Source organism: Pipra filicauda, unplaced genomic scaffold, assembly GCF_003945595.2.
Source record: "Pipra filicauda isolate LSUMZ 115617 unplaced genomic scaffold, ASM394559v2 scaffold114_size2234877_pilon, whole genome shotgun sequence".
Lineage (NCBI taxonomy): Eukaryota > Metazoa > Chordata > Aves > Passeriformes > Pipridae > Pipra > Pipra filicauda.
This window is the reverse complement of record NW_024103596.1, coordinates 753,493-776,594: the sequence shown is the minus strand read 5'-3', so window position 1 is coordinate 776,594 and position 23,102 is coordinate 753,493. Positions and strand designations below refer to the sequence as shown.

The 23,102-nt window shown below is 46.8% G+C and overlaps 1 protein-coding gene across 2 annotated transcripts in view; it reads right to left on the bottom strand.

The window, feature by feature from the left end:
- RASAL2 (RAS protein activator like 2) overlaps positions 1–23,102 on the bottom strand; it is a 163,989-nt gene that overhangs the window by 12,584 nt on the left and 128,303 nt on the right. The window contains exons 6-14 of one of the 2 annotated variants that reach the window (XM_039384023.1): positions 15,142–15,295; positions 13,477–13,575; positions 12,122–12,676; positions 10,302–10,446; positions 7,564–7,708; positions 6,450–6,686; positions 5,510–5,711; positions 2,977–3,155; positions 660–1,521 (exon numbers count right to left, since the gene is read on the bottom strand). In XM_039384023.1, the coding sequence (XP_039239957.1) occupies positions 660–1,521; positions 2,977–3,155; positions 5,510–5,711; positions 6,450–6,686; positions 7,564–7,708; positions 10,302–10,446; positions 12,122–12,676; positions 13,477–13,575; positions 15,142–15,295 (2,578 nt within the window). Of the gene's footprint in view, positions 1–659; positions 1,522–2,976; positions 3,177–5,509; positions 5,712–6,449; positions 6,687–7,563; positions 7,709–10,301; positions 10,447–12,121; positions 12,677–13,476; positions 13,576–15,141; positions 15,296–23,102 lie in introns of both variants that reach the window. The other variant, XM_039384025.1, reaches the window with a different exon arrangement.

Genomic DNA, 23,102 nt, shown 5'->3' with positions numbered 1-23,102 from the left:
ACAACTGATAAAGCGCATCAGGAGCTGGTAGATATAAGCACTCATTTCCAGAAAATATCTGCATTATTCATAGTTCGGGATGATTAATGAAAAAACAGCACTTATTTGAGGACCAGCAAGAGATTGTTTCATCATGGTGAAATATGGATTTCTCCACACTTTAGACAACCGTGCTTATTTGTTACTTTGGCAGCAGTTTATTCTGCAATGTTTCATCTTTGTTCATTTCCCTGTTTTGAGGCAGCTCTGCTTTTAAATTAGCACCGCAGGGCAAACTCAGTCTCACGTGGCAATCTGAACTTCCATTCGGAACAAAGCTGCTCCTGTTTTGGTTTTTTTTTTTGTTTTGTTTTGTTTTTTTTTTTTTTCATTTAATTCAGGGAATGTTTCCAGTTCTGTTTCTTTCAGCAGGCTTGCTGCTACCTTAGTAAATGGAAAGCAGTTCTTTTTGAATGCAGTACAAAAGCATCCCAGTGTAAGAGATAAGCTGGTTTGCCAAGCTTATGATGGTGACAAGCATGACTAGTCCTTACACTTACCACTGGCTTAAGTGCTGCTGCTCTCGATTCAGCTCAACTCCAAGGTCAGGAGGCTTTGCAGCTCAAGGAGCAGTGGGCTGAAGCCCCAAGCAGAGAGGCCCGGAGACAGGTTTTCCTTACCTGCTGCGTCTGCTGCCGCTGAATCGCCCGCACCTTCGGGACGGGGCTTTCCCTGGAGGAGGAGGACTGGTGCCGGGAGCGGTTCCCGTTCTGGATGGGCTCAGTGCCCATGGCCCCCGACGCCCCGGACATGCTGCCCGTGCTGCGCAGGGAAGGGCTGTGTGTCAGGGTGTGCAGCGTTTTGGCCCTGGTGCCCAGCACGGTCTGGTCCATTTTGCGGATCTGGGCCTGGCTGCTGCTGTTCTGCCGGGGCAGCACCACCGGGACGTGCTTGTCCGTGCCCGTGGGGCGCCGGGACGAGTCCTCGCTCTGCGAGCTGCGCTTGGCAGAGTCCTCCAGGCTGCTGTTGCTGCGCCCGCTGGGCTTGAAGTCCTCGCTGTTGCTGCGGCTCCGGGAGCTGGCAGTGCTCAGGTTCTCCGGGCTGGAGTCCACAGAGGCCTTGGCCATCGGCGGGCTCGGGTTGTTGAGCTGGTAAACCGGGTTCTGGAATGAGAGAGGCCGGAGGCTGCCCTGTTGGTTCCAAGCCGGGTGCAGAGGCCTCCGAACCTGGGGAGCGCTCTGGGGGGTGCTCTGAGTGTCCCACAGCTGTTTGATGTTGGCCACCTGGGTGACGGAGAGCTGGCTGCCGGCCAGGCGCAAAGGCACGTCGTGCATCATGGAACCAGAGTCACCGTGGGTCGTGTGAGGGTCCTGGAGGTCCATGAGGGAGATGCTACGTCCGTTGGGCAAGACACTTACCTTCTCATCCTTATCCGAGCATGTCATGCTCTGGGTGGATGCCTGCTGAACCAGCAGTAAGGTCTTGCCCCTAAAATGTCCATCTACATTTTCCTGGGTTGGAGACTTCAGTCTGTTTATGTCCCTGTGGAGTGGAAAGGAATTTGGTTAATTTTTGAGCAGCCAAGACCCCAAGAGATGTGTCCCAGAGAAGTCCTTCTACCTCATTTAACCTCCCCCCACTGAAAGCTTCAAGGAACCAGACTTCCTTTTATGAGCATTTTGTGTGCAAGTCAGAACACACTCTTCTTTAATTACAGCTTATCTTGGAGAATTGTGTTTGATTCAAGAAGTGCTTCATCTTTATTTTTTTTTCAGAGGTGAAATCCAAACCATTCCCACCAAGTCCTCCCCCCTTAGCCCCTTCTGCCTCCAGCAGACATCAGATCCCATTTAACCCTTTGCCAGCATTATGTAACAAGTGGAAATGGCTTCAAGTTGTGCCAGGGAAGGTTTAAATTGGGTATTAGGTAAAATTTCTTCACCCAAAGGGTTGTCAAGCCCTGGCACAGGCTGCCCAATCCAAACCATTCCCACCAAGTCCTCCCCCCTTAGCCCCTTCTGCCTCCAGCAGACATCAGATCCCATTTAACCCTTTGCCAGCATTATGTAACAAGTGGAAATGGCTTCAAGTTGTGCCAGGGAAGGTTTAAATTGGGTATTAGGTAAAATTTCTTCACCCAAAGGGTTGTCAAGCCCTGGCACAGGCTGCCCAGGGCGGTGGCGGAGTCACCACCCCCGGAGGGATTTAAAAGGCTTGTAGATGTGGCACTTGGAGACATTGTTTAGTGGTGTCCTTGGCTGTTCTGGGTTAGCAGTTGAACTTGATAATCTTAGAGGGCTTTTCCAACCTTAATGATTCTATGACTCCATGTATTATGGAGGTCTGAAAATTCAGCAGGAGTTGTGTCAAGGCTCCTGTATACTCAGAGGGCAGAGAATTCCACATGACAAAACTGGCCCCTGTACCTGACAGCACAAAAATTACTCTGAGACCGCAGCAGCCGAGCTCTTTGGCAGTTCTGCCGTGTCACAGCTCCAGATTAACAGCTGTTAAAGTAGAAGAAATGCTGCACTAAACACAGCAGGGACTAGTTTTGCTGTTCCACAAGAAATAAGTTCCACCTACAGCTCAGTTTTTCCATCAGCAGTAAATAAGCAGCCCGATGGCCAGAAGGAAACACAATGGCTGACTGTGCATCTGAACACCCAGGCCGGCAGTAAATCCTAAAATTGGTTTTAGCAGCTTAAGTCACTGACTCCCAGAGATGTGGTTGAGTCCTGGCTAAGTCCAAAGCTTCAGGTCCCCAGTGCCACCTTGTGCACATCTTACTGGGAGCGTGTATTCCCCCGAGAGAGGCCCAAGCTCCCCGTTCCACAGCGGGGCTGGGCAGCCAGTTCAGGTGATGAAGTGCTCGACTCTTAGAATCACAGAGCCATAGAATGGTTGAAAGGGGACCTTGAAGATCATCTTGTTCCAACTCTTCACAGGTTTAACAATGCCCCCCACACCTGCCCTCGAGCCCTGGCTGGGACATACCCATCGGTGGGGTCCTCGGTTATCTTCTGAAGTCCCGAGGAGAGACTTCCCGTGACGTTTGGACTGGAGCTGTGCTCAGTGAAGCGCTTCAGCTGCTGCTGCGTGGGTGTGGGGTTGGTCATTGATTTTGTGATATCCGCAAGAATACGAGGAAGGGGTCCCAGTTTTGCCACGGTTGCCTGTAGGAAGGAATTTTCACCCTAATTGGATACAAGCACCGCGACATCCGCCGGGTTTGTGATTTTTGGTACCGGTGCACAGAGGCGGAGGGATGGAGGTGGAAGGAAGGAGGGTGGGTGGTTGTGTGCGGGTGTGCCAGGATCGGAATGCAGTGTGTTATGGAGCAGCGCAACGACGGCGACCAGATGGATGGAGGAGACGAAACGGGGTGCAGCAGACATTGAGGAAAGAAAAGGAAATAGAAAAGAAATTAGGATTGACCCCCCAAAAATAAAAATCATGCTCAATAAAACAAAACTATTGCCATTCCAGTGCAAAACTATCATGCAAAGCACGCTAAGTCCAGGGTGGGTGAGGTCAAAGTGAAAACTACGGCATCTGCTCATTGAAGGGCATTCAAAGGCTACAGATCCAGCCAGTGGGGGGAACTTTCCAGGCAGGGGGTGTCGTGTGGTAAAGGAAATGCATGCCAACAGACAAGGGGATGCAGCATTCCAGGGGATCATGAGAGGATCACAGGGGTTGAGGGTGATGGGGAAAGGGGAGGTTTTCATCTCATAAGCCTTTCGCTTTTGGCATCCTGCACCGACGCCTTCTCCTGGCGCACCGTTATCAACAACGAAGCCATTCTTCCCTACCTACATGTGAAAAATAACTGCATGAGAGCACCAAAGATCCTCATCCCAATATCATCCCACCAGCATGGGATTAAATGTGTGGCTGCAGTTACAGTTTAGCTCAGTGCTGGCCAGGCCTGGGGTGAGAGCAGCGGGCCTTCAGCAAGGAAGGCTGCTCCTCCACGCTCTGGCTTTCTCACCCCTTTGGGCCACTGCTGGGATATCAGCTACAGGGCATCTCCAGGCTCTTGGGACTGCAGGAAGAAGGTGAAGGTGCTGCAGGTTTATACAAGAAGTAAAACTCTGCTACAAAACCAATGTACTTCTCAAAGATACCCTTATTTTCCTGTAAGCAGGTATTCAGTTAGGCTCCACAGAGAGGTCTCTTTATAGACACTTCTGTGGCTATTAAAATTGCTGAGGTGACTTCTCTCATCATTTCCCAGTCACTCCCTACAGTAAAGCTGTATTGCATGTAACTTTACCCCTCAGTTCTCTTTTTTGCAAACCCCTATACCAGCTCCCAAGGGCCTGCTAGGATAGATCCATATGTCTAACCTATGGAAAGGGCTATGCAGATCCATACATTTGGAATGTACACTGTGTGCACGTACGAGGGAAACGGAAAAACAAGATCACAACTTGTTATCAAACAAGAGATTAATACATAGTCTTTTTGAGTCAAGGACATTTCAATTTACTCTGATACAACAAGCTCAGTTTTTTGTTTTCTCTTTTAAATAATGTACTGTGAGAAAATAGATACCCAACAAATAACTATTTTGGCAAACCTTAATGCAGTAAAAATATTGAGTGCATTGCCATTCACCTCACCTCTCCAGTTTCAAAAGAAAGAATAAGATAAATGGAATATGGACAAAATAATGCATCTCTAAAAGTTGAAATATGTAACAGTTCCAGGCACTTGGAAAAAAAAAAAAAGGACTCACAGCTCAGCTTTTCTGGGCCTTATCAACTACCTTTGCTATCAAGGTTTTAATGATTTTGGATCTTGCAAAGCCACATAGCTAAGGAAAAGCAAAGTCCTGCCTTTCCTCCTTCTGCAGCTAAATGGAAGCAGTGTTTATTGTTGCTGGTGAATGTTGGGATCAGAACAGAACCTGGACACTGCACCTGGACCTCAGCACAACCCACAGCAGAAAGCATCTTGCTTTGTTACAGGATGACACTCGGGAGTGCATCCAGGTTTTCACACGGCATCCTCTTGTATGCCAAAATCAAAGACTACGGAAATGAGACCATCTCAGCAGGCTTTGGATCAGGTCCTTGATGAGAACAGTTCTGCAGGGCCAACACATTCCTCCATCAGAGCTGGGGGAGGGCCTAGTGCCCAGCAGAGCACCTCCCTCGGCACCAAAAGGGCACTGCAGCGTTGCCACTGTCTCTGTCCAAACACCTCCCTTTCTTCCAGCTCGCTTATGAGAAAGGACTGGCTGCTCAGGGAATTCCAGGTGTACTTTTAAGCGCTGCCTTCACCACCTGACCTTCCTAAAGGCTCCGCAAAGAGTTTGCAGTGCTGCCGAAGCCCAACCACTTCACACGCCCCGCTCCAGGCCTTGATCCGAAACCGCGGAAGGAACGGTTGTGAAACACCCCCACCAAACACTCCCCTGCAAAGCTGCTGCCTTCAGCTGCTCCCTTGATATTTCCTGGTGTTTACTGTTGCTACGATACCATCCCTAGATCCACCCTCCCAGGCCTCCAAAGGGCTTTACCTTATCAAGCTGGGACACAACCTCCCACAGGAGGGAATGCAGCACCGAGAGCTCTCTGCCCAGGTCGATGTAGCCGTCGTATCCAGGCATGTTGGAGATGGTATCCGGGTTAGAGAGCTCCCTCAGGAAACGCTGCATTCCTCCCCACTCGTGCTCCAAAAATTCATTCATGAAGGCCATGTACTCTTCTTTGATGCCAAACCTGCAGGGAAGGGAGGCGGGGGAGGAAACCCAGTCAATAACCTCCACACAAAATACGGAGTACAAGTGCTTGCAGACAGTTTACTTAAACACTTAACTTTAGACCTGCCTTTCTGAAGATTTGGAGTCTTTAAAAAAAAAAAAATAAAAAGAGATTTCAAAATCTGGACATTTTGACTCCAAAATCTGGAGATGTCGAAAATCTGAAAATTTCAAAACCTTGGAGGAAAAAACCCACATGGACAATTTCTGTTTTCTTGGACTTATTTAAATACTACTGATTCACTGTTCATATTACAGTCAAGGGCTCAACACATCTCTTCCCTTTCTCCCACAAGACAGTCTTTCTCTCCTTCCCTTCTCTGCACCTGCTCCCCTGTAAGAGATGTGCCATGTCCTTTGTACGTTCAGCTGGGAACTGTGGAGGAAAATCATGATCCTGGGTGGGAACAGGCTTTTTTCCTTTTGAAACAGCATAAACACTGACATGCTAACGCATGACTCTTGTTGGTTTTATATGGTGTCCCCTCCATAGAACTCAACACAGCTCCAATCTGCATGTGAAAAGGAGAATTTATCTGAGGTGGCTCAAGGGGAACAGCGTTCACACCTAAGTGAGAAGTTTCCTTCTTTTCTAAACTGGCTTTGGTTTACCAGAGAATCAGCTGGCTGTGAGCACGACTAGGAATGAGGGCTCTGCTTGCACCCCACGGATTTCAGGTTCATTGCCACCACCTACTTGGCAAAATTGGCGAGGTTCTGGATGACTTTAGCAATGAGGGTGAGCGTGCGGGAGGTCTGGTCGTCAGGGTACTCCTGCATGAGGTTGAAGAGGCTGGGGGACATGATGGCAGGGCACAGGAAGCGGAGGAAGAGAGAGGCACTGATCAGGCGTTCACTGATGTCCTGCTTGCCCCTGTTCAGGCACTGCTGCTTCCAGGATGCAAAGACCTCCTTCAGCTCACGAGGGAACACGCTGAAAGACAAGAAACCAGGACATAAAATCATGCTGGCAATGAGATGCAAGAAGTTGAACTGGTGATCAGTCACCTGCAATAATTATCTGTGAGAAAACATCATCAGCTCTTTTTTCCACCTCCCCTTTTTCTCTCTCTAGGCTAGGTAATGTCATTAGGCATCTATTCATAGATCCCCATTTAATCTGGTGATACTTAAGTAGTCTTTAAAGCATCCCTTGTTCATATGAGTTAAGTGAAGCCATTTCCAGACATGCTGATTTGCAAGCTAAGAACTACTTAGCCATTGCTACCCTGGAGCAGACAGGGTGGTGGAGTATTGAAAAACAAACTGAACTCATCTCCATAACTGACAGTTTTACCTCACTTATTAAGCTCTCAATACTGTGCATGTGCTTCATTCTGAAGCAGAAAGGCCCCTCTTCTTTCACTGCTCCTCAGAAACAGAGACTAAAAGAAATCTCTCTGCTGACGCTTCCTCCCCATGATTTCCTGTTCAATTCCACACACCTGAAGCATCTAAAAGCTTTCTGTACACATCAAAACTTGGCAGCTTTTTATGCCAAGTTCAAGCTGGGCTGCTTTCTTCTCATTTTATTCCCTCCTTATCCAGTTACACTCCGTACGTGTTCCCTCGGCAGAGGATTTGGGCAGAAGCTCCTGTGGGTATGGTGTGTGGGCTGGGACCTTTCAACCTGGGCACAAATTCCACCTGCAATGTGGTGGCACACGTAGGAAGGTGGAGGGGAGGAAAAGAAGGGAGGCTGGGAAGATGGATGGGTCTGTGCTCTTTCCCTGAACCACTGCTGTTCTCTGTCAGGGGAGGAACAGGCACCCTCTGAGCAAACAGGGAAAAGGGGAGGGAAGATGCCTTACCAGTAGGAATTGATAATCTTGCAGAAGACCAGCTCACAGCACATTTTCAGGTTGCACTGATGATCTGCTAATTCACTCTGAGAACACCTGCTGGGATCCGCTTCACAGTTTTCATCTGACTCATACACAGCCTTGATAAACTCCCCTGGAAAAAGGGAAGAGGGTGAGAAACAGGGGTAGATACAGGAAAAGCCTACTTGACACACCTTTAAATCCTGATTATGTCTTCCCCTGGCAACTGCCTGTCCTGCTGCCAGTGTCTGCAGTACAGCCTCCAGACACCAGATGTTGGGGACATGACTCCTCCCAGCCTTGTCCGAGCAGGGCACGGCCAGTGCTCTGATGCTTCAGCCTCCTGTGCCCTCACTGTCCCCAAGCACAGGTGCAAAAACAGGATGGCTTTGCTTAGCAACCCTGCAGACACTTCACTTATGGCCTAAAGAGGAGGATCTGACTTTGTATTCAAACCCTGTTATCAACCATAAAATCATCCACAGTCTCAGAAATGAAGCTCTGTGTTATTTGTCTTCATAATTTCCCCAGGAAACGCACTTGGCAATGATATTTATTTATATTATTTTTAAATATGCAATTTTTTCTAATTTTAAAAAGTGTCACCTTGCTCTTGAATAAGAGTAATACCTGAGTTCTAGCTAGATGCTGCTAATTTTCACAGCCTCTTATATCAGCACCTTACAGCATTTTTATAGCCTGCATCTTTCAAGCTCCCTGGCATTTGTCACCCTCCCCTTACGGCATCACAGCAGAAGCTGCACACATACAAACCAGATGAAGTTGCCTTTGTCTGACATAGTGGAATGAACTGCTCACTAGTTTCCCTGTTCTATATGCAGGCACACCAAGTGGTTTTCAAACTGTTGGTGTTCACTAGGAAAACTCCTTATTCATTGATTCAATGATTCAACGTCTTTCATCTCCTCTGATGATCTCGCTGGCTCCAAGCAAACACCAAGGCTTGTTTGTGCAAAAGGGGTTTGCTTTCAGCCTTTGTTTTCCTTAAACACCTCCCACCCCTCCCCAAATCTCAACTCAGCAGTCTTGTTGCAAGCAAAGTAGGTAGCACATTTTCTTTTTTTTTTTCTTTTTTTTTTCTTTTTTGTGATGGGTTCCAAAAAATTTCAGGCTAAAGGCACCTAGATAACCTCTTTGCAAAACTCCTGGCATCACTTTTGTTGAGCCAATTCTGGTTTATCTGTTGTTTACTGGATAGTATTTTTCTTCCTTAAACACACTTGATACTTACTCATAGTGGCCCACAAGACCCTGCCTTAATCATATATAATATGTCCTTACAGATGTGTTACAACTCTAACACCAAGTGTGGTGTCATTAATCCTTTCACAGAACATGGCAGCTGAGCAAAATGACATTTAGAACTTGGTAAAGAATTAGATGGGGATATTGTCATGAGCAATGTTGCCCCGAGATACAGACAGGCTGGACAACCTTAGGGGGATGTTTCCATCTCCCCTGTCTATGATTTACCATCTTATCACTCAGTGCTAAATGATGTATTAGAAGTCATTAATGTTAAAATATTTTTATGCAATTACTGCACATTAAGGAGCTTGCAGTCAGATATAATGGAGTGGTCCCACAGCTGATGGCTCAGCCTGCTGGGAAGCACAGCACAAAGTACCACGCTGCTCGTTTCCCCGTACCAGGCAAGAGCCTACAACTGCCACTTATGCTCAGTGGTTCCACCCAGGAGAGTAAGAGCACCAGAACAGGCTCATTATGCTTCAGAAATGGCCAAACTGGATATAATCACAGACCTGACTATGCTGACCCTTGGAGCACTAATTTAGCCAGCTATCTCCTTGATGCCTTGCCAGCGTCTGGGATTGCTGAGGACAAGCGAGACTGCTGGGAAAGCAAGCTGCTTGGCTTTTTTTCTTTTTTTTTATCTTGTTTTTTTTTTTTGAAAGGATGTGGTGTGGGACTTGGCTTTGGCCTGATCTTGTTTCCCTTGTATCAATTTCCAAAGCTTTCCTCATCCCAGAAACAGCAGGGGGATGGGTGGCTCCTCGTGCAATTGTGGATAATGAAGACTGTGCGGAGTTGGTAAAAGCTGACTGCAGGGTTTGTCTGGGAAAGAGTGTGCTACTGCTATATTTGTGTGGACAGGAATTCCCAAGGCAGTGCCTTATGATTAGAGCAGAACCTTTTGATGGAAGTGGGACAATAATACAATTATCAGAATCCACCCCAGCACATAACTGTGGACATTAGGACTCTGTGGGGGAAACAGAGTAGGAGATTCCGGGTTGGCCAGGCAGTTTTAATGAGGCAGTGAGTAAGGAGCACTTGGGATAAACACAGGCAGGAGGCAGGAGGCTCCCCTGACAGGATACATCTTGATCTCCTGCCCTGGGATGCTCAGCAGCCCTGCAGCCTCACTCCCTGACCTTGTTTCTGTAAGGACTGTCTTTCAAAATCCCTTTTTTAAGCCTGTTTGTTTATCAGATGGAACAATCACCACTGCCCACAAAGAAACTGCAGTGTTATACCTTTTCATCACACTAGAGAAAAGCTACCCAGAAAGATATAACGTGGTAACACAAGCTTTAAGAGGGACTCAGCTACATCCAATCAAGCCTGCCTTGCCTTGGGTGCTACTCCTGCAGGCACCAAAGAGGATCCTCCTCCATCTGGAGGAAGAGCATTGAGAGCAAGACAAGAGTGTATTTTGCTGTCTGGATACCAGACTTTCTTACCCAGGGCATCCTGAAGGTACTTCTGCCCTACCAACTTGAGGTACTCCTCAATAGCTTTGGTAGCAAGTGTGTTCTCCCTGAAGATCAAGACATCGTGTTCCCCACAACGATCCACCTCGGCCATCACCAAATCCGTCAAGAAGTCCTGAAGAAAAAGGTCAGATGGCAAAGGTTACTTGAACCAGACTCAACTGTGCCAGGCTGACTGCAGAAGCCCAGAAGGAAGGATAAACAGAGGAGCCAGAGGATTACTGAAAATAATTGCTCAGCTTGGGACAAAGGGTGCAGCTGACACATAAAATAAGGGCCAAGGAAATAGTACAGCTCCTCCTGGGTTTATTATACTGTGGCTTTGTCTGCTGAAAGAAACTGTGCTATTATATTTATATTTTTTATACAGATTATTCCATACAAAGTTGGACTTAAAAGTCCAGGTTGGAAGTGAGGCACAAGTTCTTATGGCTTGGTGAAATTTAAATAAGGAGAATGGCATAATAAATTTAATTCACAAAACCACAAAAGTGGTTCAGGATCTGGGGAAAAAGAAATTATCATACTTGCTGTGGATCTATATGACTTAACATGAACTGTATTCAATTGCCCAGGCAGAAACTATCAGCAAGCCTTGATACAGACAATAACCTCTTGATATAAGGTCTAATTCTACAGTAATACTTATTTCCTGAAGTGATAACTTTGTGTGAGTCAAGGACATTTAGTACTCCTGGTTTTCAATCCATTATTGCTGTTTCTTTTCAACAAAATCCAAGAGAATTCTTTTCACCTGGTGCCAATTGGGAACATCCAGCTGCATCCCCATCAGCAACTGGAAATGTACCTTCTTGGGAGCTTTAGATTATGGCAGCCTGAGCCACTCAGTGCTTCCCATAAACAGAGGTTCAAATCTTCACACACCAAGAATGCTAAGTTGTAACAGCTGGCACTGCAGGAATCCAGAGCCTGTTTCCCAGCAGGATTTCAATACAATCCTAGCTACCAGCTTCTCTCAGACAACTTGTTAAGGAACAAGCTCCCATCACACACTGTCACAGAGCACCAGCCTTCCCAAGACGTACGTCAAGGGGCAGGTGATTATGCAAACAGAAAAGGACCTTTTTGGAACAGCTAAATGAGGCTGTCCCTTGGATGTTGCTTATGGCCATGCTTCCACATCTCTGTCCCTCTGACTTGTGCTTGGTTGGGATTAACTTGCTCTAACTGGCTTCACTGCAAGGAGCTGACTTTAGCGTGGTACTGCTCACACACCCAGCCGGAGGCGGCACCCAGATAAATCAGTGTCCCTTAATGCTGCTCAGAATTTCCCAGGACCTGCAGGATAACTCTCCCACAGTCCATTTGTAGGAATCAGTGTGTACCCAGAAGTCCTAGCAACATCCTTGGGGCAGGTGGGATCACCACTAACTCAGTATAGATTCTCCAAGTGGCTGTTCAAACGCTGGCCAAATCGATGTCGGCATCGATTCGCCGACTCAGCGCTGACTCAGCGCTGGCACCCGCTGCTCGCTGTATCACAGACTTATTGTATCACAGATTCTATTTGGAGAATTCTCCAGTTTACCCATCTCTTGCTTATTTATCTCTTAACCTATATCCTGACTTTAGAAATGCAGGAAAGGTTCCTGAACATTCAGCTGCAGGCCCTAATTTTTAGAATAACGTGAAGTTCTGAACTCTTCATGCTTACGCTTTGTACGGAGCATCTTCTGCTGTTGCCTATGGCCATGGGCTTCCCAGTTTCCACCTGAAATCACCCATCAGTAGCTCCAACAGGAGCTCCAACAGGAGTCACCTGTGCTTACCTTTGCTCTCCCAGTGCTCTGAAGAATGTGCACCAAGGCACAAGCCATCTCCTCCTTGTTCTTGACGCTGATCACAGGCTCCAGCACGGAGCACAGCAGGGAGTAGTTGCTGGTAACATACTCCCCAAACTCTTTGTATTGCTCCATGGGCAAGATGGTGATGGTCTGGTAACGGGACTTGATCCGAATGGAAGGCCCCCCTGACTTCCCCTTGTTGGCTGTAGGTGTGCTCACTGGGTACCATTTCTCCACAAACTGCCGACCGGTCACGCTGGCCGTGGGAATGTTGACCAGCCCTATGTAATTGTTCTTGTCCTTTTTCTTTTTCTTCTCCACGTCCTTGTAGATGTGAACTGTGATGCTCTGAACGTGTGGGAGAGTGTAGAACTCAAAGTGCTCCCCCCAGAAGATGTTGTCTGCTTTTGCTTTGCTGGTGGTGCGGGCAAAGAGAGTGTCATCAAGGCACAGCTCACAGAAGTATTTCTTCTTGGGGGTCAGGTCCTTGGCCTCAATGATCCAGAGGCGCAGCACGTTCTCAGCTCGACGGCAATTGTCCTGTGCAGAAGAAAGAGCTCAGTTCTGATCCCAAATCCCCAAAAGTTTTGTCTTCTAAAGCAGCAGCAAAGGACTGCCTTTTGTGTCCAAGGTAAGGACAGTGTCAGAATTCAGAATCAGACTGTCTGATCCAGAGAGAATAAGAATCTCTAGAAAAACTGGACACTTTCTAAAACAGAGGCAAAGGGATGTCTTTTGTATGTCAAGGGCGGGGACTAGAACATTTTTCTTCTTCAAAAGCTGTATTTGAAATACCTTAGAAAACAAACATGCAGCACAAGAGCCCCTCATAAGCTGCTGGACTGCTGTGGCACACTGCCTTGTTTACTCTTGTGAGTAACTCCCAGAGCACTGTTTGCCTGTCCCTGGAAGGCGGGATGCCAGCTATGCAGCGACTTATCTGATTCCCCTTCTCACTTCAGCTCCAATTACTTTTATTTTTGTGGGGGTTTTTTTTGTTTGTTTGTTTGTTTGTTTGTTTTTCCTCCCCAAACTGGGCCCCTGCAGTAAAACACGACCCTTAGGAAGCTATTGCCCCATGCTCGGGGGCACAGCACCAGCAATCCAGGATCCCAGGCGGGCCCTGGGGCAGGGACGGGGCGTGTGTTTACTCCTTAAAGGTCTGACCTACTGCACTCCCTGGAATAGCACACGGCGGCTTCGGGCACACGGATGAGCGGACGGCTCCCCAGACTAAATTAATTGAGGATGCATCTGTGGGAAGCCCTGGTACACCGGACTCAAATCCAATCATACCACCTCCATTCCCCCACTAATCTTATTTCCGCAGTTTCTGTTACCTTCATCGGCTGCGATATTCGGCGTATGTTTTCCATCCACCAGTCCCTCTCTGCTGCAGAGCAACAACTGAAGCATTTACTGCCCTTGGAGTAGGTTACCTGCAACGAGTAAATGACAGGCTGAGTGCAGGCAAGCCTGGGAGACATGCGAGAGGCTGCAAAAAGCAAGGAAGGAGATAAGCAGTGCTCGAGTAACAAAGTAAATAAGAAAACGGCAGGCAAACAGCACAGCAGCCTGAAAGGGAGAGAGGTTAAGAGGCCCACAAAATGCAAAGAGAGCAAAGAAACCCTCTGAATTTATATAAAACTAAACAAACATATGAGTAGCAGCAGAGGCTCCTCTTAAAGACTTTTAAACAAAGCTTTAATCAACCAGTTAATTTATGTTTTTTTAAACACTTGTTAATTGATCCATAGCTATTAAAGCTTGCTGTTTTTCCTGTTAAGGCCCAAAGGCAGATGACTCGGTTACCAAGAGGGTAAAGACAGGCAGAATGAACAATGCATTAATATAAGGCAAAACACACTGGCAACGATGATTTCAGTAAATAAAAAAAATATTTCCAAGGGCCCACACAGGCAGCAAAAGTCTAAAACAAACTGAGGGAGTTGTGCTCTGCTGCAGCCGTGACACTCACTGCCCTACACAGCTCTGCTTTCCCACAGGAGGGAACCACCTCAGTTTCTTGCACTGTTACGTGGCCTGACAAGCCTCATTTACTCTTTCCATTCATTTGTGCACACAATTACAAAGCAGTTTGAGGCTGCAGAGTCAGAGCTAAGCTGTTGCCAGTATTTTCCACCCAACTCCCCAAACCTAAGCAAGCTGCAAAGTGCTTCCAACCAGAAGAATGAGGCCGAAGCAAACAGGAACAGTTCCTGGATACATCCCGAGGGAGCAGAGCTTGATATGCTGGTTTACTGCCAGAATTTTCCAGGCTGTAAACAGATCTTTGTTCCAGAAGTTTAGACCCATCTGACTAATCCTGCAGAAGACAGAGAGCCACCCGGCCCTGCCACCGCAGGTGACGATGGCTCAGCTGCATCCAAACACACACATGACTCCGTGTGACAATCCCTGCTGGAGCTGTGAGGGGAGGACTGTGCTCACACACACGGCCTGTTCCCGGAGCAGAGCTCGGAGCCACGGCCTGCAGCCTGTGCTGAAACAGCAAAAGGATCTTTGGATCCTGCTCCACAGTGCAAGGGACACGTCCGTGCTTACTGAGGCTTCTCCTCTGGCAGCTGGAGAACGGGCTGAGCTAATGGAAGGGGGCTCTGACTGGAAAGTCCATTTCTCAGTTACAGTAAATTTTCTGAATTTAATTTTAGGTGAATTTGGACGTGAACACACAGCTTATGCCCATACTATTGCAGGTTCATTGCACTGCACGTATCAACCGGACACCTGCATGCAAACCACACACGCTCAGGTATTTATCGAATTAAAGAGATTTTTCAATTAGGAGACCTGGTAATTGAAAAAGATTCCTCTCTGTTGAGTGACTGATGCCATTAGCCTCAAGGACTTTAAAATCACGTGCTGGTTCAACAGCCCCCACCCAAAACTCAGCACGGCAGCCAATCTATTTTCCAGTTCCCAAGTCCCAGAGCAGTGATCTCTGAGGGCTCGGGGAGACCGAGAGCTGCGCGTTTGGAGCTCACCTCAAAGCAGAAGTCTCGTCCAAGGATGCTGCTGTGGAGTGGTTTGACATAAACTGCTTCTTCTGCTGCAAAATCCAGAGTCTCTATGGTGTTGGCGTGGTTCAGTAAAGACTCATGGGAACGGGACTCCTTCAGCTTGGGCAGCTCACGTGGTCTGCAGGACAAGAAGGAAAGGAAACATCACTTTTCTCACAATTACCAAAAGAGCTGGCAAGATCCCAGACAAAGCTGCAGCTTGTTGGTGCTTATTCAGAACAACTTCTGCAATTAGTCTGCAAACCTTATGAAAATAACATTAGGCCAGTAACCCCAGACTCCCAAAGGAATATCCAGCTACGCATGCCTTGGAAGTCCATTCCCACTGACCTAGAAATTGTAGCTGCCGAGCTGTCAGTGAAAGAAAAACAGCAAAACAAAAAGTTCAGAATTTAACTGCTGAAATTTAAAGAAAACCCAGAGATAGCTTTGGACATATTACTGAAAATATTTGTTACTAGCTAGTGTAGTGGAAAAATATCGTGTATTAGCAGCAAAAAGCACATGGACCTCTAAATCCATAGCCAGTGCAGAATGAGAGCAGATGACCCCCCACAATACACTTGATTTTTAACAAACAAAGCCTTTACACTAAAGTAAAAAAATGCAAATTTCTTCCCACTTCATAATTTTAAAGTCAGTCACCTACATTCCTCAGGCTTCTTCCAGTTTGAACAATTTCCCATTTTCTGGATACATCCATTCTCTTTTAACTTCTCCTCACTAATGCACATGGCTTCTCCTTTTCAGTCCACTGTCCTGTAAACCCCTGAGCTCCACCAGAGCTGGCATCTCCCAAATTCACAGCACCTTTTTATCAAGGCAGCCTTCTCTTTGTCCCTACCAGTTCTTGAATATTTCTCAAAGACATATCCCTCCTTCCACCATGCCACAGCTTTTGGCAATCAACAGCAGCATTAGAAAACGTGTTCTAACACTTTCTGTTCTCCTCCAGTTTGATTTAATGCAACATTTGTGCATAGTAGGGAGCTCTGCTGTCACACAGTACTACAAAACATGCCCATTTATAGGTGACATGGTTCCATCTCTGCTCCTTCTGACTCCAAACTGACACCTGGACTAGAAGCTCCTGCAGTAAAGCTATATAATGCTTGAGGTACAACTTGCATCCCAAGGTAAATGCCATGTACAGACACATCTTATTTTTCCTGAGAAAAATTCCTGGCTGGAATCCAGTCAAAGCCTTCACAGCTGACCAACAAGCAGGAAGAGCACAGAGTCCCAGCTTAGCAGAAAAGGAGCTGTTTGCCTGGCAGGTCTAGATTTTGTAAAGGTATTGAAGTCCCTACGTTCAGTGACCCCTGAGAGTGTGTCCATAATGTAGCTGCCCATCCAGCAAGTGTGACTGAGCACAAGGAACAGATGTGAAAGGAAAGAGGCATCAGCTCTCTACACATCATGCAGAGAAAGGTGGTGCTCCTGTGTCCATCCTCAGTATTTCCTCTTTTTTTTTTCCCTAATTTTGAAAAGTAAGTATTTTTTGTATCCTGCCTTTAAAAACCTTATACAAAAAAAAAAATCAAACTCATATTCTGCTTCCTTCGCAAAATCCAAATTCTCCTACCTGTGAGCAACTCTATAGGGCAACAAAGGGGAAAAAAATTCCAAGCATTTGAAAAAGGCTTCTTAACAAAACCTTGGGTACCACAAAGGGTACATGCAGTGCAGCAAGCAGAGCTCACCTGACTGCTCTTTTGTCCAGAACGAAACGCTAAAGGTATTCGAGCAGATTCACACGCGATAAGATTTATTACACAGTAAGGGAGAACTCTGTTCCCTTTTAATATACTGAATGACCTAAGTGCAGCCAGCAAAACCCTTTGATGGGAGGAATATTCCAAAGACACTGATTTCAGATGCAAAGCAGCAGCCCTGGTACGAGGCTGTGCTTTGTTCTAACAGGTTCCAGCAGCAGCTGAACCAACGCAAACCGAAAACCTCAGCCATGTATAATTGAGCACTCGCTGCAGCTAAGGTAGGGCAAGTCTAAAATAAACACACCACAATACACCACTTTAATGCCATCTCTGCAAAATCCTCTCTAATTTCTCCTCTCAGGAAAGCACTGCTGAGGTCACTTGGCTTCTGTCCCTGCCCTAAACTCTCAGTGATTCCAGTCCTTACGAAGCGCTTGGGTGCTGAGAGCCTGCAGCCAGCTCCTGGTTGAGGAAGGAAAGCATGGAGTGGTTGCACAGAGGGGGAAGGGGAGGGAGAGATAAACAATTACCAAAGAAAGGAGAAAGAAAGAGAGATTTTGCAAATCTCAGTTCAGTGGAGGCTGCACTTGGAGCAAGACAAGGCAAGCAGACCTACGCGAAACAATTGCACAGCCGCTTAGCAGTGCATCCCCAAATCATTGCGGTGCCACATGCCACGGCCCTTCCCTGCAAACTTCCTTCTCTGGGCTACATCTCAGACAAGAAATCCTGCCGGGGGAGGAAGAAAGGCACAAGACAAATCCAAGAGGAGCTCTTCCTCAAGCCTCAGGTTACAGATTTCAGACGAACATCCTGCCAGGCAGATAGGCTGGGGCCAGGAGAGCAGCCAGTGAAGAAAGCTCTCTCCTCGGCGGCGGCTGCGCTCCCACCGGCCCTGCACGGAGAGGCTCCCAGGAGAGGCTCCCAGGTCCATGTTGCCATGACACAGCCTCCCTTAAGGAGATTAGGGGGGGCTGGCAGCCTGGAGAGGCAGCAGGCGAGGGGAGGCCGCTCCGCAGACGTGGCAAAGGTGACCTTTCCAGAGAGGGAAGTTCCCTCCTCCTCGTCCTTTCCTATGAATTTGATGAGATCCGGTCATTAAAGCCAGAGGGAGAGAGCGAGTCATCTGCCAAGAAAGCCTCCAAACAGCCTCTGGGGACAGGGCAGGGGCAAGGGCAGGTACACACAGTGACTGCACTCTGTGTCTCCACATCCCATCCTGCAAGTTACACCTTGTAGTAGCATCTCTTCCGCTCCATCGCTCCTCTGACTAGTCAGCTGTGAGCAGCTGGGTTTGTTGCAGAGCAGCTGGAGCACTGGTTGTTTTGTTGACTCAGGGTCCCTGTTCGAACGATCCCTTGAAGTTACTGTATTTAAAACAGCTCAATAAACTGATTAAGTGGCTTGGAATTGGCACTGTATCTTCCACAAACATCAGAGGCAACAGTCGTAAAGCTGTTGGTTAGATGCAACCACATGCATTTACAAACACAAGTACATGCATTTGTAAGCACCACGGTATAGATTTCATCTATTGATAGATCTGCAAAGCAGATCATTGACTTGTGCCTAAATCAGCAGCATCCCAATCGATTTAGGCAATAATTATACAGAAGTAATAGTTCTCTGCAGCTTTAAAGCCTCATCTGATATGCTGAAGCAGTAACAAGGAAAGAAAATTGCTTGCTGGCTTCCCTTTGGCATAGATGCCACGAATTTATTTCCCAATGTCCAGCAAAGGGGCTGGATTAACAGGGTCCTTCCTGTATTAGGTAGGAAGCTACTGGTAAAATGAGTATTGCTCAGTCTCTGTCAGGAGAGAGGTAATCCCAGGGAAGCAGATTACTGTAAACAGGAAGATCACACATGCAAAAGGTGGGGGAAGGGTTGTTTGTACAAATCTGTTTCTGTTAAACAGCTCCATTAACAACACAAATCCTGTTTTAAATTACATTTAACCTCCCGTGGTCAACTTTTTATCCTGCTGCTTTTTTTATCTACAACAGAGGTCATACAGGAACTACATGGGCGTTCAGAGCAAACAGTTACCAAAGCACCAAATAATTCTTACACAGGTATTCTCCATAATTTCTTTCCAATAGGAAAAACAGGCGGACGAGGAGCACGTCAGGGAACATTTCAAACTTTTCACCTCTTTTCACATGTTTTGGGGTACTGGTCTTCAGAGCTGCATAATTTCCTTCTAAATCAGAGCCCAGACAATGCCCCAAACCACTGACCTGTGACTGATACTGGAAAAAGAGTTCTCCAACCATCCCATCTTGCTGGCCCAGCCCCTAGCTGACCCTCTCTCCTTGCACACCATAATTCAGTAATTTTCCATGACAGGAAGATCTCAGTTGTAAGCTAGGAACTAGGAACCTCTGGCTTTCAGTGGCCACCCATGGCACACAGCAGCCTATTAGCCAACTTCTATTATATTCCACTGTCTATAAGGCACGTAGGATAAAGGGTTAAAATACTAATTGCTCCGGTTATGAAGCTCTCCTGCTGGTTTTGGCCTATTTAAAAGCCAACCTACAAGGCACAAAAGACTTCCAATTACTGAGTTTACCAGGGAGAGCACTACATTGCTTGGAAAACAAGCCTGTGGACAACAAATAATCCAAAAGATAAAAAAAAATAACCGTTTAAAAATGAACTTTCTTTTACCACACTGGCACGAAAGGAAAGAACTCAGCCCAAGCACCCAACTACAGCCAAGCCTCCACCCGGCCTCGCAGGACGCTGGGCGTCCGCACGCTCCAAGTAATGCCAGCACAACCCCCGTGTGTTCAGAGAGACTTTCCCCGAGATCAGAAAGGCAAATTCAATACTTAGCCACTCTGCCAAGTCACAGGAGAGAGAGCCTGGGCTGTGATGCAGCGGGCTTTCCGCGGCCTTTCCAGCTCCCAGCCCTGCCGAGCGGGACCCGCACCTTCCTCAGCATCACCTGTGAGGCACCTTTGCTCTGCCAGGGCTGCAGCATCAGGTTTCTCTGTCCAAGCGTTCATTTTGTAGGCACCACACCCTGCTTCGTTTTCCAACTGCCAATTAGCTGAACATCCTATTACCTGGTCAACAATTCTACAAGTCTAACCAGTTTCATTATTAATTTTTTTTTTTTTTCCCCAAAAATCAGAAACTTAGGGTAACTTATTTAGCTGCAAGTTCTACTCAGGTGAGATTAGGCTTTTTCTGAGCCTATTGTTTCAGTCTTCCACTGGGATTCTGTTTTCTGCCAAGGTCCTACCCAAAGCCTCATTGTTTGAATCCTGGATTTGCAAAGCCCTTCCCTGCCTGTCCACTGTCCCTGTGGATCACAGCTTGTCTAACAAATTCACACTGAATTTCACAGCGGGAGACTTCTCCCCACTCCTCTGTCAGCTGGTCTCTGCTATTAACGTTTCCAATTGGTTTGTTGTGATGGACCAGAGATGCTCAATTGATTCACTTTCCTTTCACTGCTAAACTATAGGTGAATGCTACGTGGAGGAGCTCAGGCTTTGCACAAAAGCATCAGCCATAAAGAAATATGTTTTTATTAAGGGGTCAAGGCACACCAGGCACTGGGATCTTGTTCAGTTTTCACTGAAAACCAAACAACTGTGTGAGGATTGAAAAACGCCTGGCTGAAAGAACTGTGTCCACCAAATCAGGAGAGAGGCGTCTCTCCGGAAACAAACCACTCCTCCCCTTTCCCCATCCTCCAGCGTGCTGATAGCAACAGATATAGTGAATGAATGCAAGCTCAGAGTGACTCAAGCCCTAATAATGCATTGTGTAACACAGATTTCTATCCTGACATCTAAATCAGGGTGAAAATCCCCCACCCTTTTTCAAAAACCAGCATTAAATTAGCACGAACCCGAAAAACCCGGCAAGTTTTGCCTCTGTTACTGACACTACCTGTGCTATTTTCTCACTGCAAAGACACAGGGAGGGAGGAGCGAGAACTCACCGAAAGTAGAAGAAGCTGCTGCTTGAGGAGTGGTACCGTTTCACCATGAACCCCAGAGCCATGGTTACCTGCTGCCCTGCAACCTGCCGGGGCCCATTCCGAGCCGGCACGCGGCGGATCCTGCGCTCCACACGGACCCCGCGCCACGACTGTCTCGTAATGCCATGAAATGACTTTCAGCAAAGCAGGAGGATTCCCACGTGGCACTAAATCCCAACAGGGCAAAACCCTCCCAGCTGTCTGCAGGGCTTTACTGCAGTCACCGAGACCATATGCAGCCAGTCCCCAACCATCTTTGCTCCCTCACAGTAAACAAAACTGTTGGTCCTCTTGGAAATACTCTCAAATTCCTGCCCGCAAACTGAAAATATTAATTTGGTCTCTCCTTTCAAATGTAATTTTCATTAGGTCTTTTCTCGTGCTTTTTTTACATGTTTTATATATTAATGATACTCATTAATACGTAACAAACTCATGAATGTGTCACAAATTAATAATGACAGACATTAAAGACGAACATGCGAGTTGCAAAGCTCAGAGGATGCAGTAGGAAACAGGCTGGAAAAGCTGTGGAAGGTGCTGCGGTGACACGGTGCCAGGTCACCTCATGGAGAGAGCTCTTGGCAACCTGGTGAGTTGCTGTGCTGGCCACACACCTGAAGAGCCTCATCCACACCTGCCGTGGGTCACAACCCAGCAGAGCCTGAGCTTTTCCATATTAGTGCCTTGTAAACTAAATGTGCCGATCCACGTTTCTGGAGGGGCACCACAGCTCTCTCCACTCCCCCATCCACTAACCCAGACACACTGAAATAGAGTTAAAAGCCAGAAAACAGAGGTTGGCCAGTTGCTTTCTGCTGAAACAGAAAATCTGATTATGAAAAATCAGCAACTCATCTCCATCAATGCTCCCTACAGCATTCCTGGCTCCTTCCTATTTTGAATCAACTCTGAACAGACAGCATCCATCCTCTGTTCCCATTCAGCATGGCATGCAGTGTTACAGTATTCCAAATCTTGAGGTACACCAGGGTAAATAATCTTCCTTACTCCAGAATTTTAGAGATATTTATCTACAAACATCTCCACTTTCTTAGCAGGACCCGAAGATCTCAAAAGCATGAGAAAGCAATATGACAGTAGCCTCTATTTCCTTCTAATCCTTGCAGGGTTTTAATTTATAAAGCTGTATAATGCTTTCTTTGAAGGCAGGGTTCTTGTATTTGTCAGAACAGGAAAAGAGAAATACTATCAGTCAACCTGGCCCTAAAAACCTGTGTAACACCATGACATCACCTAGAACCACCTGCTTAAAATGGGAAAGGGCTGACTCACCAGGGTAGGACAGGAAAGTTTTTGCTGCAACAGATCAGGACTCATACAGAACACAGGGAGAACAGAAGGTGAGAGAGTGGCAACTCCTCCTCACGAATTTAGAGTCAGCTGCTATGTTCAATAATGCCACCATGTGACAAAGCACCTGGATTTTATGCTTTGCAGGCCATCAGAGAAAATCCACGTTTCATTCAAGTCTATTTGATAATTTGTGCCAACACCTGCAGGGAGTAGAAGGGGACAGGGAGTAGATCTATTTTTAAAGAGACTTTGCTGTGTGTAACATCATGCCTTAAACCAAAGTTGTAGGAATTAATTACAGCTACATTTGTTGGCTTTCCCAGAATGACAGCACTTCCTTGACAGTGCAGGAGCAAGTATCCAGTATAAGTACCAACTTCAGGAAGGACAACCAGATTATTTATGGCATATTTATTACAAAAATTCAAGCAAAGCTGGTTACAAACAACAGTAAAAATAACAGGTACACGTTGCAACACCCTGAAAATAAAGATTTATAAGAAAACTTGACTCAAAGCAGACTGGGTGGACATTACCATGACTACAGGAGCAAAGCCATCCACATGGACAGTCATAGCTGGGAAGCAGCAGGGTTTGCTGTAACTCCTGACGTTAACAGACCTCCAACAACCCCAGCCTTGCTATCTCCCTGATTTTATGGTGCTGCCTTTCAGATGGAGAAGACAGCACCATTGATTGAAGCAGCACAGCATGACAGATACAACTAATGAATTCAACTCTGCTAAAGGAGAAGGGAAATGGCACTAAACAATGTAAAAATCACAGAAGCCTGGCGTGGCCTCAAGTACGGGGCAACCTGTTTTTCACTCAGTCTAGTTGTCCTGCTGGGCTACTGTGGAATGTAACACAGAGTAATGGTTAATAAAAAC